At 41.6% G+C, this 18,762-nt stretch overlaps 1 protein-coding gene across 11 annotated transcripts in view; it reads right to left on the reverse strand.

Moving 5' to 3' along the window:
* The window catches only part of NF2 (neurofibromin 2), a 76,843-nt gene that overhangs the window by 21,757 nt on the left and 36,324 nt on the right, over nucleotides 1-18,762 (reverse strand). For 10 of the 11 annotated variants that reach the window (XM_036276422.1, XM_036276432.1, XM_036276425.1 and 7 more), the window contains 6 exons: nucleotides 11,435-11,503; nucleotides 10,258-10,340; nucleotides 8,084-8,159; nucleotides 6,670-6,804; nucleotides 3,434-3,508; nucleotides 265-378 (listed from right to left, as the gene is read on the reverse strand). In XM_036276422.1, coding sequence (XP_036132315.1) covers nucleotides 265-378; nucleotides 3,434-3,508; nucleotides 6,670-6,804; nucleotides 8,084-8,159; nucleotides 10,258-10,340; nucleotides 11,435-11,503 — 552 coding nt within the window. The remainder of the gene's footprint in view (nucleotides 1-264; nucleotides 379-3,433; nucleotides 3,509-6,669; nucleotides 6,805-8,083; nucleotides 8,160-10,257; nucleotides 10,341-11,434; nucleotides 11,504-18,762) is intronic. The other variant, XM_036276426.1, reaches the window with a different exon arrangement.

The raw sequence follows: 18,762 nt of genomic DNA on the forward strand, positions 1-18,762 counted from the left end.
AGGCTGGGCTATTTCTTCCCACTTCACTTAAGTGGAGAAATAACAAACTAAAGATGTTTCTTTTAGATATGCTATTAGAGTTTATTCCTCAATTCAAGAGCTGACACCCCACCAGCTGGGCATCAGCTAAGAAAGATCCAAAAGAGATAAACTAAGATTATGTGTCATCATGACCAAAGGACTCTGGTCAGCCCATAATGACTCCTTACCTCCCAGGCCAAGACCACCAGGTGGTAACAGCAGTCCAAACATGGTTTTGCTCACCTGTTTTCTGGCTTTCTCCTCCCTGGCCTGGGCTTTCATCTGCTGAACTTCCAAAGAATCCGCCTTCCTTCTCCTCATAAAAAGGTCATGGTTCCCAATACACAGCTGAAGAATCTATGGCCACGGAAGCAGGAGAAATGTTAAACCCACACATTTACTGCACTGCTTCGAGCTCACCGGCTCTGCAGGCCCTGTGGGCAGCAGGAAGCCTGATGAGGACAGCGTGGAAAGAAGCACCCTGCTAACGGCGTCTAGTGCTCTCAGCTCTGGAGACAGTAAACGGAAGGTGCCCCATATGCCAGGGGACAAAAATCACAGGTGAAGAGAGAAACAGAAGACACTCTGCAGGTCTTCTGGAAGCACCTCACTCTAAGTCCAGGTGTGGCTCTGCAGGTCAGGGAGGAGGGGAAGCTCACTGAATAGGTTGGGCTGGGACAACAGGCTTTTCATGAGGAAAGAAATAAGCTGAATCCTTCCCTTATACCATATGCAAAAACTACCTCCAGAAGAATTAAAAACTTAAATGCAAAGATCAAGCCCTTGAAACTTTCTAAGAGAACATCTTTATGATTATAGGATAAGGAAAGACGTCAAGCAAGACACAAATGATTAAGGAAAAGATGTATACATTTTTTACATTAAAATTTATTAAACTTTTGCGTTGGCCAGGTAGCTCAGTTGGTTGGAGCGTTGTCCCCATACATGGAGGTTGCGGCTTCAATCCCCAGTCAGGGAATATACAAGAATCAACCAATGAATGCATATATAAGTGGAACAACAAATCGATATTTCTCTCTCTCTCTCAAATCAATCAATAAATAAAAAATTAAGAATTTTTTCTCAATACATTATAAAAAAGAGGAAATATAACCACAAAGTGAGAGAAGATATAACCAATAAAGAAAACAATCCACAAGAAAAATGGCCAAAAGATATGAAACAAGAATTTGACAGAAGAAATAATAAGAATGATCAATAAATATACAAACAGATGTTCCACCTTATTGGTAAATATAAACATGCAAATTACTTATGACAATGAGATACCACTATATAGGCACAAGATTGGGGGAAATTTTAAAAGCCTAATAATACAGTTGTTGAGGACATAAAGCAAAAGGAAATCTCACCTGCTGCTATTAGATCTGTAAATTAATTCATCTTCTTTGGAAAAGAACATAGCATAGTCTTGAATTCAGACATACACTACAGCCCTGCACTTGTAGGGCTATATGTTCATATTCTCTAGGCTCTAGAGAAAATATTGCCCATGTACACCAAGAGGCAGATACGAGAATGTTCGTAACAGCCTTGTTAATATGGCACAAAAATGAAAGGTACTTAATTGTCCATTAATAAGAGAATGAAAATAGAGTTCTGGCCAGATGGCTCAGTCAGTTGGAACATCATTCTATGCACAAAAAAAATGTGGGTTCGATTTCCGGTCAGGGTACACACCTAGGTTGCAGGTTCGATCCCTAGTTGGGGCATGTGCAGGAGGCAATCAATTGATGTTTCTCTCTCTCTCTCAAATCAATAAGAAACACATCCTGTGGAGAGAATTAAAAAAAAAAAAAAAGGCCTTTACTGATTTTGCTCAACGGTTAGAGCAACAGCCTGAAGACCAAAGGGACTCAGGTTCGATTCCCAGTAAAGGGCATGTACCTGGATTGCAGGTTCGATCCCTGGCCTCGGTCAGGGTCATGAGGGAGGCAACCAATCGATGTGTCTCTCACATTGATGTTTCTCTCTCTCCCTTCCGCTCTTCCACTCTATCTAAAAATCAATAAAAAAATATCATCGGGTGAGGATTAACAAAAAACAAATAAAAGAAAAGGAAAAACATATACCCACATAATAGAATACTACATAGTTGTGAAAATTAAGGAATCATAATCATTAAAAAAATTTTTTTTTCTTTATTGATTTTAGAGAGAGGAAGGGAGAGGGAAGAGAGATGGAAATATCGATGAAAGAGAACATCAACTGGCCTCCTCCTGCATGCCCCGCTGGGGATTTGGCTCACAACCTGGGCATGTACCATGACCAGAAATTGAACTGGCGAACTCGGTGCATGAGTCGATGCTCAACCTCTGAGCCACACTGGCTGGGCAGGGATCATAACCTTTAAGCATCAACATAAATAAAAAATAATGTGTAAAAAGGTAGTGACAGAGCCCTGGCCAGTATGGTTCAGCGATAAGAGAATCGCCTGTGGACCAAAGAGTCTCAGGTTCGATTCTGGCCAAGTGCATGTGCCTCGGTTGTGGTTCCTCCCCGGCCCTGGTTGGGGTTGTGTAGGTGGCAACCGATCGATGTGTCTCTCTCACATCGATGTTTCTCTCTCTCTCTCTCTTTTCCTCCAGCTCGATCTGAAGATTTAATGTAAAAATATCCTTGGGTGAGGATTGAAAAAAAGGGAGTGACAGAGAATACAGTTGCAAGCACTTATACAAAACTTAATAGTGTATTCATTTTGCCACAAAAATAAAGTTCTGATGAAAAGCAAGAGAATAATGAGCATATAGCTCAGAATGATGATCACTCCTGAGGAAGAGAGAGGGGGAGACTAGCTAACATTAGGAGTTTCAACGGTATTGGGGTTGTGCTATTTTTTTTCGTTTTTTTTGTTAATCCTCACCTGAGGATATTGTTTTCATTGAATCTTAGAGAGTAGAAGGCAGGAAGGGGAGGAGGAGAAACATCAATGTGAGAGAGACATATCGATTGGCTGCCTCCTGAATGTGCCCTGACCAGGGCCAGGGATCGAACCTGCAACCCAAGTATGTGCCCTTGACCAGAATCAAACTCACAACCCTTTGGTGCTCAGGCTGCTGCATCTACTGAGCCACACCAGCCAGGGCAAGGGATGTGCTATTTCTTAAAGCTGAGTAGAGGGTACATAGATATTTATTTTTGTCATTCTTTATAGCTTATATATGCACATTATACTTATCCTTTTATATGTATAAAGTACTTCAATACAAATAATTTTTTAAAAGTCTTCATCCTAGAATTTAGGTTTGACTCTTTAGGTTAAGCTAGAGTCTTTCAAGGCCTATCAGAAAAGCATGTACCAAGATGTCACTCTGATATTCTTTCAACAAGGACATTCAATTTCTCAGAAAAACTATCCCTATCAGTAATAAAAACCAGGATCTCAACTTACCAGCTTATTAACACGAAGCTTTGAGGAATTAAACTTGAAGACATCAATTTTCTTATCCAGTGGTTTAATAGTAAACTGAAAGAAGGAAGCAGAAAACAGTTTCAGTTTGATGGCCTAGAATGTTACCACCAACTGGGGAATTACACAAAAGCAGCAACCATACTAGCCCAGATCCAGCACAAGGTGTGCCTTGTCCTGCTTGTTGGTGCCCAGGCACTAAACAAAGGTGAATTATGTGAGTCTGAGGACACCAAGTCTAGGGCTGTGGAAGTTCAGGGGTGTGCTCTCAGCACCATCTTGGGCTTAGAAACCTGAAATATAAACCCTTGACTTCAAGCTAACACGGGGAGGGCCACGCCAGAGTCTAAGTCATGGCCCTGACTTAGGAGGCTCACAACGTAGTGGAACTAGACTAACAATAGTCAATTACTCAAGAAATTACATCATATATCAGTGCCTCATTGTGGGGCACAAATCACAAATATCCTGGGGGATTCAGAGTAGACCTACCATAAGTAGGAGGGGACTTAAACAGAGAAGTTAAAATAGGATGAAAGGACATTCTACATAAGGAAAGCAATACAAATGAGGCAGAGATGGGCAAATGGGCAGTGTGTGTGTGTGCGTGTGCGTGTGCGTGTGACATTATTAGCTCTTTCATGACTAAGATAATACCACAGGCTTAGATTGGGAGGAAGGCAGGGATGACTGGGGGTGGTGAGGTGGGCTGGGAGTAGATAGTCAAAGGGGTTTCGATTTGATGTGACAGCCTGCAGGGAGTCACCTCAGATTTCTAAACATGGGGATTATTAGATGAAAGCTGATAACACAAGGAATATAGTCAAGTGTGAAAATAAATACACTGTAGCGGAAGAGGAAAACATAGTTCCTGAAATCAAAGGGGAGAGAAAGATGAATGATAAGGACAGGATGGTAGCTTAGTGGGAGAATCCAGGGCCAGACCAATAAGCAGGCCCACATATAAAGAACAAATGGCAACCACTGTTTTCAACTATTCCTGATGAGACCAGACAGATCCTAGGTTTCAAAGATGCACTTGAAAAATAGATATCTAGGGTGTCTGCGGGGAAAAAGAAGAAACATCTGTAACAGAAATAAATTAATTAATTAAAAGAGGAAAATGGATATCTAATATCTGTTCCCAAGAAACGTCTGCTAGGCAGACAAATACGTTTGGAAAGATGTCTTCTTGGGTATTTCTTTCTCATGTATATTGTCCAACAAGGAGTTAGCACAATAAGGACAGAAAATAATCCTTTGTTTAGCTTTTGGTCAAGTTTAACTTAGAAGCAGTATTGCTCTTGTGTAGGCTGCTATTTGTGAATTTCGTAAGCTTATTTTTGGCCTTGCTGTCAAGTCCCGGAGCTGTCAGTGGGAAACCACAAGTAGTGGGAAGACCGCAGGCTCTGCACCACGCTAGGGCCGCACAGAGAATCAATGAATCACTTAAAATACACCAACATTTCTGTTTTGACAGCACGGCTGTCATACATAACTACTGAGACTACTTCCTATTATGTCGAGTCAGCTTGGGGTCTTCTTACTGCTCGAGTTATTGACGTGATGGAACGTGATGGCGCCTTGCCCCTGGAGAGGCTATATTAGAGTGTAGTTGTCGCACCATACTAAGGGAGACTTTAATCCTTTGGTTCTGGAAGGACGAGTGTTTTGGGAGCCTTTAGCACAGAAATTTGTGGATGTGCAGTAAACAGACTTCATAAAATTAGAAATGAAAAACTATCATACCATGGCACATGTACTGCTTTAAGTCATGTGGAGCTTTCAAATTAAGTACTTTAAAAAATAAATTCCTAAATGCTCATCTGCTGGGCTACTTACAAAAATTTGAAAGCCAGAATGTTTTTAGTTAAGAAGCTCAATCTGTCTCATCAAGCATGGCCAAGCAGATCTCAACCATGTATTAGAAACCAGGAGCCTGGTGTTCCTTCCCTTGAGCTGCTACCAGGAAAGAGAAAACAGGAAGTCTGCATAGGGGAGGGGGCCCTGTAAGCAATATGAACTGTCACTGTCTGTGCGTCCTGGCTGTGCAGCACCAGTATGCCACTGAACACTGTGCAGGTCTGCTCTCCTCTGCCTAGTGCCCTGTGATGTGGCTTCAGGGAACCTGGAACTCAGCCCCTGCGATTCCACTCCGGGGACTTATCTCTCTACATCTCTGCTTCCTGTGATGTGACACAGATAACCAAAACACAGCCCCTGCTCTTACAGCAGCGTTCTTGTGAGGACTGAAGGAGAGTCAGGGTGAAAATGCTGGTATGTGCAAGGGCACTATATCACCATTGCCCTTGTCATCAATCCCTCACACTGCAGCCCAATCGTGACTTCACTATAACTTCCTTGAGGGCTAAGATAGGATTTTCTACATCTTTGCTTCCCCTACGAAACCTAATACAAAGCAGATGTTCAATGATTCCTTTAAAATTAACACAGAATGTCCGGCCAGTGTGGTTCAGTGGTTGAGCATTGTCCCATGCACAAAGAGGGTGCGGGTTCGATTCCTGGTCAGGGCACATGCCCAGGATGTGGGCCGATCCCTAATGGGGGGCATGTAGGAGGCAGCCGATCAATGTTCTCTCTCATGGTTGTTTCCAACTCCCTCCCTCTCCCTTCCTTTCTCTCTAAAATCAATAAAAAAAATATTTAAAATTAACACAGAATAAATGAATGAACAAACAAATGAACGTAGTATTACAGCATTTGGGAAAGGTCACCATCCTATATAAAAATATTTGAATTCTAACTTAGGGTGTTTAAGTAATTTAAACAATTATTCTCATTGTTGATACATGCACAACACACATCCCCACCACATGTGCAAGCCCAGGACACAGAGAAAGGGTTTAATATGTACCACACTTAAAACACAAAGATAATTTCTCACCAGAAATAGAAAGGCAAGTAATAAGAAAAGATTACATTTTGGCTTGTTTACTGTTCTTTGGGGTTTAGTCCGGACAGGTTGAGCTTCCCAGTCTCTTGTTAGTCAGCGGGGGGGGATTAGTGAAAATAGAATGCCAATACTATTCTGTAAATACTATAAAAATCAACAACCAAAAACCCAAAGCCTGGGAATTAGGTAACTGGAAAGACTTTTCTGTGAACAGGAGAAGAGTGGCGGGGACACTTCAGCAAGGAGGAGATGGAAAGACCTTCTGCTGGGCCACTGGCGCATCTGCAGCCCAGACATGTCCTACCTCCTTGTCGCTGTATGAGATGTTTCGGATTTCATTCCATGGGAAGGAGATCTTGGGGGTCAGCCTGTTCTCAGGGTCATAGATGTGAAGTCCCAGAGCATCCACTCCAAGCAGCAGCTCTGTGCCCTTTTTATTCTGTAGATTCAACAAAGAACAGCCACTGTCAGCTTTAGCTAAGGCTCGAGGTTTTATTCAACTTCCCCAAAGACCTGGCACACAATGTTACATATGACAAGTTTCAACAGGTCCCAACAGCAGTCACAGCTGTCTTGTAACCCAGAGGGCCTCTGGCTTCCTGAATTGGGGCAGGTGGAGACAAAACTATACCATTCTTGTGACTCATGTGTCCCATGGAGGGACAACTGGAGGCTCTTGTCACTGGCTTGATAGCTAAAGTAGCAGCAATCTAAGCACTGTTAACTTCTAATTAAATAACCAGGTTATCATAGACAAAATCACAGAAATGTGTTAAAGTAGTCTGATCCTAAAGAAACCAAACAATTAGCAAATACAAATTAATAAAACTTTAGAAAATAACCTTCAGCATTATTATGAGAAATCTTTTAGGTACCTGTTTACTGTATGACATAACATAACTTGTCATTGTGCTTTATTTTAAGCAAAGTAATCCATTTAAAAATCTGTATTTAGAAAACAAATCAGGTTGATAGATACCCTAAAATATTTAAACATGTTCCAATGTACTCAAATTTAATACAAAATTTATAGGGATCCCAAAAAGGAAAGCAACCACACTGTGATGGTTGTTCTAACGTCTACTCATCTATAGTTTGGAGCTAGCAATGAAATACGTTAGCAAATTAACAGGAATTCCTTTGGAAGGAGCTGCCTCTACTACACTGCATCCAGCAAGGGACCCTTGGGAGAAAGACTGGAAAGGCCCAACCCCGGAATGAAAACAAATGCCATTCTGACGTTGAAGCAATGGGTTCCCAGAGGACGGTGGACTATTAATGGTCTGAATAGAAAACCAATTAGCCTGCTAGTGAGAATAAGAGTCTACACCCAAACAAATCAGTGATATATAAAAGCAGCTTTGCTTGCTGGCTCTCGTTGTGCCCTTGGGGAAGAAAGTACTTATAGGTGCTCCCGTGGGCCCAGATCTCACAGAGCCAGAATAATCAAATGTTGCTCTCGGTGCATTCAAACAGGTTTCTACTCTGTGCAGGACCAGCCCAAGGCCCCCCGAGGCTCAACTGACACTTAATTACCTAGGATCTAATTGAAATCCAAAAATAGAAAATACAGCTATAAGACTCTCTCCCCTTCTCTTCTTCACCACTGAACCGTTCAAGAGTCTTCCATCCGGAATGAGAAAGTAACCCATTTTAGCACTCTGCCCCTGGTTCCGTCTCTGTTTATAAACATAGAACCCGGAGAAGCTTCAACATACCCGGATTGCAAAGTAGTTCACGCCGTACATCTCCAGGTCCTGAGCTATCTTCAAATATTCCATTTCAGCTTCGTCCCTGTGGGAAAAATGAAAGACACTCACTGGAGCTAAATGAGAAAACTGGAGGACAGGCGCACGCCAAGCTGAGTGGTCAAACCTGACAGAAGACGCGAGCCATACAGAGCAGACACCAGGAAAGCTCTTCTGAACCCTGAGTCTATTCAATACAACAAAGTCAAGAAGAATTTCCCATCCCCATAAAAACAAGAGAACACATACATTAGAGCATCTCTTGGCTTCAACTCCATGCTTCGCCCTTGGTCAATAGCGAAACCCGTCTCGTAATTCAAACATGTGGTAAGCTATCTTCTCCCCTCAAATGGATTTGAATATTCAATTTTTATTTGAGTTGTTGCTTTATCTAACTGTGTACTTTCTTCACCTAGAAGGTTTTGGAAATGAAACAGCTCTGTCTACAAGCTACCTGGGAGCTACCTTCCCGATTTTCTTTCTTTGGGTGGTGTTGGAGGTTAGGGTAAGAGCTACGTGGTCTGTAAAACCCAAGCCAGATCACCTACTTCTAAGTTATAATTCAAATTTAAAGTAAGCTCTTGAAGTAGGAATGACTTGCAAAAATAAACTCCCCAACAGGTATAGTATTGAAATATTTTAACTCAAGTCTCCTGACCTTGCCGCCTTCTCTCACGCTCCGATCTCAAATGCTCTCAAATTAATTTTAAAAATTCAGCCTGAGAGAATGCCAAATGTATGCTTGTTACATATTTTTAAAAACTAAAAAAAAAGTATGTGATAGGAAGTTAATTTGAAGAAGAGAAAAAAATGTTAAAGACGAGTGAAACAATGATCAATTCCTAAAGTGATCAGGGAAATGCTGATTAATATTTAAGATGTAATTTTTTACTTTTTAGATGATAAAATTAGATTGATTAAAAACAAGTGTTAGGGAGAAAATGGGGGCATGGAGACACTCATACACTGCTGATGGGCTTGTAAACAGACACAACCTTTTTGGAGGGCAATTTGGTGGCACCTGTCAAAACTCAAAATACATCCTTTGACTACGCAACTCTTCTAAAGAATCTATGGGCAGAACTACTCATAGCATTATATAACGATATAAGATGGTCTACACTGCAGAACATTTTGTAAAAATGAAAAACCTAGACCTACTCCAAATGCCATCAGTAGAGAAATAGGTGTAAAAGCTAAGGGATCTTGCATGGCTGGTGTGGCTCAGTGGTTGAGCATTGACCAGTGCACCAAGAGGTCATGGCACATGCCCAGGTTGTGGGCCTGAACCCCAGTGGGGGGCATGCAGAAGGCAGCCAATCGATGTTCTCTCTCATCGATGTTTCTATTTCTCTCTCCCTCTCCTTTCCTCTCTCTCTAAAATCAATAAAGAAATATATATTTTTTAAAAGCCCTGGCCAGTTTGGCTCAGCAGTTAGAGCATCAGACTGCAGTCCAGAGAAACCCCGGGTTCAGTTCCCACTAAGTGCACGTACCTCAGTTGCAGTTTGTCCCCGGCCCTGGTTGGGTTGTGCGGGTGGCAACCACTCGATGTGTCTCCTTCACGTCGATATTTCTCTCTCTCTCTCTCTTTCCTTCCCACACTATCTGAACAAAATATTAAAAAATGACCTCAAGTGAGGATAAAAAAAAAAAGCTATGGGATATCTGTAGAACAGAATTCTTTTTTTTTCTCTTTATTGATTTTAAAGAGAAAGGGAGAGATGGAAACATCAAGGAGAGAGAACATCGACTGGCCACCTTCTGCATGCGCCCTACTGGGAATCTGGCCCACAACCTGGGCATGTGCCCTGACTAGGAATCAAACCGGCGACCTCTTGGTACATGGGTCGATGCTCAACCACTGAGCCACACCAGGTGGACAGAATTCTTAAAATGAAACTAAATTACCAACAAATACAGGTCTGTATATCCCAACAGGTAGTAAGTACCCATGCCCACAGCAGTAGGAAAAGGATAGAGACAAAATTGAACACCACCAGCATTACTCCCAGCTCTCTTTTCTTTTACATACTTCAGTAATGCACTTTTTTCAACAAGCATGTCCTAGTTCTGTAGTTCTTAAAGAAAAAGAAACAAAAACGCCCATAAAGAAATGTAAACCAAAAATGAAGCAGCCTCACCTGGCTCGGCCTCGGTGCTCTGCGTACCAGGCAGTGATTCTCTCTTCCCACATTTCTGGAGTCATTTGATACAGATTTATCACCTACCAAAATATAAAACAAAATAAAATCCCACACACAGAAAGTTTAGGTATTTTTTGCCATTTTTCTAATTATGCATCATTTTGACAAAACAGCACAGCTATTTTTAAAAAGCCACATACAGGGAAACAGTCACACACAGGGGTGGGCATGTAAACAAGCATCATTCCGTTTGAGTCATAACTCGAAAAGCTGCACCATTATCCAGGCCTTGGTGCATGCCTTGCCTGGCAGGGGCCTCTCTCTCCTGGGTTGTAGGTCCCAGAGGGAGGACCTCGGTCAGGAGCAGTGCTCACTAATCTCGGGCTGGCCAGCTGGGCCAGGCTGTGTGTGCTGCTGCCTCTACCTGCACAGAAGCCATCAAAGGAGCAGGGAAAGTCAGGGGAAGGTGAGGAGCAGGCCTTTATTACATGTGACGGATGAGTGGAGCTATAAAATCAGAAGCAGCAAAAGGGAGGGAGGGCCTGTTTCTGTGGCTAAGGAACAACACCAAGGATTAAAAACTACAATGCCCACCCCTAACTCATCTCCTCTATCCACCCCATGCAGCTGCTAACAGCTCAGCTCCCTGGGCTAAGCACATGCCACTCCAACTTCTTCTTAGGAATCACTGACACTCACCAACCTTTAAAGAAAGGACTATTTGCAGGCCATACTAGTCCTGGCAACCCCCAAATAATTCCATAAACCACTGCTTTTTAATTTTTTTAAAAATATTTTTTCTTTATGGATTTTAGAGAGAAAGGAAGGGAGAGGGAAAGAGAGAAAGAAACACCGATGAGAGAGAACATGGATTGGTCGCCTCCTGCATGCCCTGCACTAGGGATTGTGCCCACAACCTGAGCATGTGCCCTGACCGGGAATTGAACCAGTGACCTCTTGGTGCATGGGCTGACACTCAACCAGTGAGCCACACCAGCCAGGCGCTTTTTAATTTTCTTAACAGAGATTCCATACTCTATTCAAAATTGATTACAAAGTACTTATAATAATGTTCTTGCCATGTTACTTCCATTATTCCTTCAAGTCCCTTGGTTAGCTTTCTTGTACACCACACATCTGCTGTGTCTTCCCAACAGGGAGTTTGATTTCTTACCCTTTTTGGAAGCAATTCCTCTTGGGCCAAAAATCCCCGCTTGTGAACAGAGGGGTCATAGTCACCGTACTGGAAAAAGAAAGGGAGAGCAAGCAATTGAGATTCTAAAGACAACTGTCATTTCTGAAGGGCTAGACTCAGTCTCAATTCCCTGCCAGCTCCAGGGAGCAATTCAATCCAGATGACAAGTCAAGATTTCAACCTTGCTAAGTTTGTTATCCTTGAATGAAAATACAAAGCTGATTATATCTATAAACAGAGTTGCATAATCCCTATGGGTGATGTGCTAATAAAAACGTGACATTTGTATGGAAAGGGAGCTGTGTTTCTAACTGGCAAAGAAAGCAGTCACTACCAAAACATTAGCTTTTGAAATAAAATAACAAAACACAACTGTGAAAGTTGTGATTAGCAAGATGTGGTAAGAGCCTTACCTACAAATGCTTCTAAATGGCTGGTAATTGGAACCAGTTGCTAGGTGGGAGCTGGGAATAATAGTGGCAATGTGTTTAACACCTTTCATTCAGAACTCTGAAAAATGCTTTGGAAAAATGTGATGCCAGAGCACTGTCATTCATATTTGTCATTCAGACAAAGAAACAAGTAAAAGGTTAACTTGCTTTCCTAAAGCTGCAGAGTAAGTCACTAGTAGGGCCAGAAATGGGCCCTGCATTTTAATGTATTCTTCCAGGATAATAACCTGGAGATTTATCTTCTAATTTAAGAAAAATAATCCCTTTCTTTCCTAGAAAACGTGGGTCTGACCAGGAAATAACAATTTTTTTAAAAAGATAGCATTTTTAAACAGAAAGTAACTATAAAACAGAGAGAATATAAAATCAAAGACAATTGCCCTGGCCAGTTTGGCTCAGTGGTTAGAGTGTTGGCCCGCAGACCAGAGAGTCCCAGGTTCAACACGCTAAGGGCATGTACCTTGGTTGCAGTTTGTCCCCGGCCCCGGTCAGGGTCATGTGGGTGGCACCCTCTCGATGTGTCTCTCTCATGTCGATGTTTTTCTCTCTCTTTTCCCCCCTCTCTCCCTTCCGCTCTATCTGAAGATAAATGGGGAAAAAAAAAAGTCCTCAGGTGAGGATAAAAAATAAAAATAAATAAATAAATAAATAAATAAATAAATAAAAGACTATCTCTTATCAATCAGCATTCAGTGGCTTTTCTTTTGCCCAAACAAACAAAGCTTGGTATTTTAGTAGAATCTTCTACATTTATCCTTTTAGCCACCAACACTAGAAAAACAAAAGAAAGGTCAAGCACAAGCTGTTGGCTCTATATACCACTAAATTGGGTCAGGACGTGTCCTCCCGCCCCCGCCCCCCCCCCCCCCCCCCCCCCGTTATTCCCAAAGAGCCTCAAATTGGACTCCTGGTGTTTTCCAAATGAAGTCATACACCCAACAACAGACACTCACGGGACTGAAAGATGTTCGTCATCAACTTTATTTTTTTTTTTATTTTTTTTTTTTCATCCTCACCCGAGGACATTTTTCCATTTTTTACTCAGATAGAGCGGGAAGGAGAGAGAGGAAGAGAGATAAACATCGACGTGAAAGGGACACATCGAGTGGCCGCCACCCACACGACCCAACCAGGGCCGGGGACAAACTGCAGCCAAGGTACATGCCCCCAGCGGGAACCGAACCCGGGTCTCTGTGGACCGCAGGCTGACGCTCTAACCGCTGAGCCAAACCGGCCAGGGCTCGTCATCAACTTTAAATCGTGCCTCATTCCCATACCACCCTACTATAAAAACCCCATGAATTAATATTTCTTATGAATCTCATAATTATCTTATGAATAGCAGAATGGTATTGCATTGTTTTTTGAATGTTAACAGAATTAATTTGTCAAATGTAAACACTTAAAATATGTCACAGATTTTGTAACCCCATTTATACGTTTCTCCATTTTAAAAACTTGAAGGAACATGGTTTGTCTTGATCCCTGAAAGGCCTGGAGATGTAATAAGTCAGTAACTCTGAGCTTTAATGGTACTGACTCGAGAGGCAGGCTGCTTAAGGTTCAATCCCAGCTCTTTCACTTATTACTTGTGACCTTGGAAAATCTGTGTCTCCATTTTCTCATCTATAAAATGGGGAAAATAACAGCATTTATCTGATAAGACTCTTATGGGGATTAAATGAAAGAGTACCCATAAAGTTTAAAAAACTATGGTTGACACACAGCACTCAATACAACCCGATGTTAAAAGATAAAAATTCGCCCTGGCTGGTTTTGCTCAGCGGTCAGAGCATCGGCCTGTGGACCAGAGAGACCTGGGTTTGGTTCCCGCTAAGGGCACGTACCTACCTCAGTTGCAGTTTGTCCCCCACCCCAGTTGGGGTTGTGAGGGTGGCAACCAGTCGATGTGTCTCTCTCGCATAAATGTTTCTCTCTCTCTCTTTTCCTCCCTCTCTATCTGAAAATAAATGCAAAAATGTCCTTGGGTGAGGATTAAAAAAAAAAAGAAAAGATAAAAATTCAAGTTGTGTCACTTCTTTAAGTGTTTTCTAATTTGTCTAATGAGAGCACCGGTCTTGGAGGATTTTGAAGTGGACGCTCCAGAGTATCCCCCTAAAGCCTTGAGTAAGGCGCCCTCTCTCTAAACTTCGGCTTCCTCGTCTGGAAAGCAAGGGTCATATAGGGCCTGCCTCACAGTGGGTGATAAGGATGACGTAAAACAATCCGGGTAAGCATTTTGCTTAGTGCCTGGCTCATAGTTAATGACACGTATTATTGTTAACCTCTACATTGTTTATCATGACACTAGTCACTGGCTGCCTCTGATTTTTGAAGGGGTAGGATGCTAAAGAAAGCCCTGTTAGTTGCATTTGCAAGCCTCTCAAAAGAGTGCTGACCAAACTCTAATGTAAAAGTAAGCAGATATGCAAAGTTAAAGTTGTAAATTCAGGTTCCAAAGGCCTATAAGATTAACGATCCACATTACCATACTGAGCTCCCAGCTACTCCACGGATCAAATAGTTTACATCTGAGCAATGCAGCAACAGCAAAGACTCCACGGAAAGAGCTTTCCACTGGGCTAACTCCACTTACAACATTAAAGCCACCTTGATGTATGTTTTGGCTCTTAAATGTCTCTTCAGAAAACGAAAGAAGAAAATCCTTAAGTTGTGGCAGTTGGTGAATATAAAAGGAAGTCATACCACACCACAGATGGAGATGGCTGTTCTCAGCCTTTTATGTACAAAACCATTCTAATAATATATAAGCAGGACTGAATTTACTGTGAAGCCAAGAAGCTAGAGTTTCACGTCTCTGCACCTAACATTATACTCATAATTTGTATTCTTGTGTTGGAAAAAACTCCTTAAGTTATATAAACTTCAGGCCCCACAAAACCTGCATCCACCCCTGACATAAACCAAATAAATTTAAATTCAAGAAAGGAGTTCACCATTTATGGGATTCTTGGAGTCAATTCTTATGTTAAAGATATTCAATATCCTTCTGGATGTTACATACTTTCCTCTACCTGTATGTATGGAAAATTATTATTATTATTATTTTTTTATCCTCACCCGAGGACATTTTTCCATTTTTTTTCAGGTAGAGTGGGGGGGGAGAGAGGAACAGAGAGAGAGAAAGAAACAGCGATGTGAAAGGAACACATCGAGTGGCTGCCACCCGCACAACCGACCAGGGCCGGGGACAAACTGCAACCGAGGTACATGCCCTTAGCGGGAACCGAACCCGGGTCTCTCAGGACCGCAGGCTGACGCTCTAACCGCTGAGCCAAACCGGCCAGGGCTGTATGGAAAATTAGACCAAATGCTCTGAACAGGATTTCATAAAACATAAAGATTTAATCAACATATATAACATAATTAGTTAGATCCCTACCATACATCAGTCACCAAAATACAGATGGATTAAAGACTTAAACCATAAATGAAAATCCAGCAAAACACCAGGACAAAATAAAGAAGAAGGTGTGCATAATAACGATGGGTGAAGTCATTCTAAAAGTCACTCAAAACTAAAAGGAAAAAGATTGACAGCCTGACACATAAATAAAAGATAAAAGGTTAATACCCATCATATATGGAGCTCCTATAAATCAACTGGAAAAAGATAAACTATAGAGTAGAAAAACCGGCACGTCATAAACACCTGACTCACAGAGGAAAGTAAATCTATGAAGAAAGATGCTTAGCCCCAGTGGTAAACAAGAAAATGAAAACTAAAAAATCTATTTTTTCTGTCAGATTAGCAAAAATGTAAAAGACTGATAGCATCCATAGGATATGAAAAACAGGTATTCTCACACACTGTTCTTAGAAACTAAATTAGGGTAACACTTTTGAAGGGCAATTTGGCCAACCATTTTTTAAAAATGGAGATAAAATTTATATATACACAATTCACCATTTGAAGCATATAATTTAGTGGTTTATAGTATATTCAGAATGTTGTGCAATTATCCCACCATCTAATTCTAGAATATTTCCATCATCCCAAAAAGAAATCCCATACTCATTAGCAGTAACTCCTAATTTCCTCCTCACGCCACCTGGCCACCACTAAATCTACTTTGTCTCTATGGATTTGCCTACTGTGGACATTTCATATAAATGGAATCACACAATATGCAGCCTTTCATGCCAGGCTTCTTTTACTTAGCATTACTTAAATTTTATTTTTTTATTTTTTGGTATGTGCCCCTAGCAGGAACCAACTCTTTGGTCCACAGGCCAACACTCCAACCGCTGAGCCAAACCAGCCAGGGCTAGCATTACTTAAATTTTAAAAGTTCTTTCTTGTTTGTTTTATTAACCCTCACCTGAGGATATTTTTTCATTGAATTTTTAGAAAGAGTAGAAGGGAGGGAGGGAGAGAGAGAAATATCGATGTGAGAGAGACACATAGATTTGGTTGCCTCCCGCACAACCCCAACCGGGGCCAGGGATCGAACTTGCAGCCCAAGTACATGCCCTTGACCGGAATCAAACCCATGACCCTTTGGTCTGTTGTCTGACACTAACTGCTGAGCCAAACCTGCCAAGGCTAAATTTTAAATGTTCTTATTCTTCAACCCAGTCATGCCATTTCTTGGTATCTATCAGACAAATATTGTTCATGTGTTCATATTCAAGGACATTCACTACATCCATCTAAATCATAGAAAAATAATGAAAGAAAAACTTAAATATCTGCCAATAAAAAGATATTGAAACAATCCAAAGTCCCTCCTTTTTATGAAAAGTAGTTTTAAAAAATGAGATAGGTCTATCTATTCTGACAGTTTTCAGTGACAAGGACACATTGTATAGGAGTCCCTCTGGAGTGGGACTAGAAGTGGAATTTCAGGGACTCGGGGTGTGTCTCCTCATCTGACCAGCCCCTACCTCACCCATCACTCTACAGAAGTTATGCCAATTCACGGTCCCTTCCAGCAAGTAAATGAGCTTAAACAATGCTTCTATTGCCTCTACAGATTTATTAATCCTTGGTCAGTCTTATGGGCTTGGAATGTTACCTTATTGTTGTTCTAATTTTTCTCTCTTGATTAGTGAGATTGAACATCTCTTTGTATTTTCTGATCATTAGCGTCTCCTCTTCTATAAAGTGCCTGTTTATACTCTTTGTGCCCATTTTTCTGTTGTCTTTTTCTTTTTTTTTTTCTTTTTATCCTCACCCGAGGATATTTTTCCATTTTTTGTACAGATAGAATGGGAGGGAGAGAGAGGAAGGGAGAGAGAGTGAGAAACATCGACGTGAAGGGACACATCGAGTGGCTGCCACCTGCACGACCAACCAGGGCCGGGGACAAACTGCAACCGAAGTACGTGCCCCTAGCGGGAACCGAACCCGGGTCTCTCCGGAACGCAGGCCGACGCTCTAACCGCTGAGCCAAACTGGCCACGGCATGTTGTCTTTTTCTTTTTTTTTTCTTTTTCTTTTTTTATCTGGGGCCCCTTGTTGTCTTTTTCTTATAAACTTAAGAGTTCTTTATATTCAGGGATATTTGTGCAATTTTACTTCTAGAAATCTACCTTAAGAGGAAAAAGCTTTTCCACATTTATACAAGGAATTATATAAAAGGATGTTCAGTAAAGCACTGTTTATAACAGGGGCAAAAGTAGAAACTAAACCTACCTCTTCCTCAGGAGGGGGATGGATAAATAAACTAGGTTTATTCACCACTGGTTATCATACAAGTGGTTAGAATCAATGAGTTAAATCTATACATAAAACACAGATACATCTTGCCCTGACTGGTTTGGCTCAGCAGTTAGAGCGTCGGCCTATGGTCCAGGGAAACCCGGGTTCAGTTCCCACTAAGGGCACGTACCTCGGTTGCAGTTTGTCCCGGCCCTGGTTGGGTTGTGTGGGTGGCAACCACTCGATGTGTCCCTTTCACATCGATGTTTCTCTCACTCTCGCTCCTACTCTGTCTGAACCAAAAAATGGAAAAATGTCCTCGGGTGAGGATAAAAAATAAATAAATAAATAAATAAGTAAATAAATAAATAAAACACAGATACATCTTAAAAATCAATGTTGAGTGGAAAAAATATTTTGTAAAAAGATATGCAAAAAAATATGCAGAGTATGCCCTGGACGGTTTGGCGCAGTGGTTGGAGCGTCGGCCTGCGGTACTGAGAGACCCGGGTTCGGTTCCCGCTAAGGGCACGTACCTCGGTTGCAGTTTGTCCCTGGCCCTGGTTGGTCGTGTGGGTGGCAGCCACTTGATGTGTCCCTTCACGTCGATGTTTCTCTCTTTCTCTCTCTTCCTCTCTCTCCCTCCCGCTCTATCTGAACAAATAATGGAAAAATGTCCTCGGGTGAGGATAAAAAACAAACAAACAAACAAAAATATGCAGAGTATAACATCATTTATATCAACTATTACCTCCTGAATTTTTTTAAGTTAGTCTCCTCCCTCCCAACTCACCACTGTCCGAGGTGTAAACCTCATAGTCTCTCACCAGGGTAACCACTACAGTCTGCTAACAGGTCTCCCTGTTTCAAACTTTCTCTCCTTCCAACATGTCCTTCACTAAGCCACCAAAAATTTGTCTAAAACAGAAACCCTTTACAAGTTCTTTATGACCCATAGGACAAAGTTAAAACCTTTTAGGATCTGGCCCCCTACTGACATCCTCAGCCTCATCTCTCACCACTCTCTACATATACCTTACATACTCCCAATTGGATAACTGCCTTTTGGCACTCTGTCCTTATTTTGTATAAAATAACACTAAGAAACAATCGTCTCCTCTCCCACCATTCTTTTCTCTCTCTTAACACTAGGAGTCTTCAGGCCAGCACTGCAGGACTGATAAACTATA

This window comes from Molossus molossus, unplaced genomic scaffold (assembly GCF_014108415.1).
Source record: "Molossus molossus isolate mMolMol1 unplaced genomic scaffold, mMolMol1.p scaffold_m16_p_22, whole genome shotgun sequence".
NCBI lineage: Eukaryota > Metazoa > Chordata > Mammalia > Chiroptera > Molossidae > Molossus > Molossus molossus.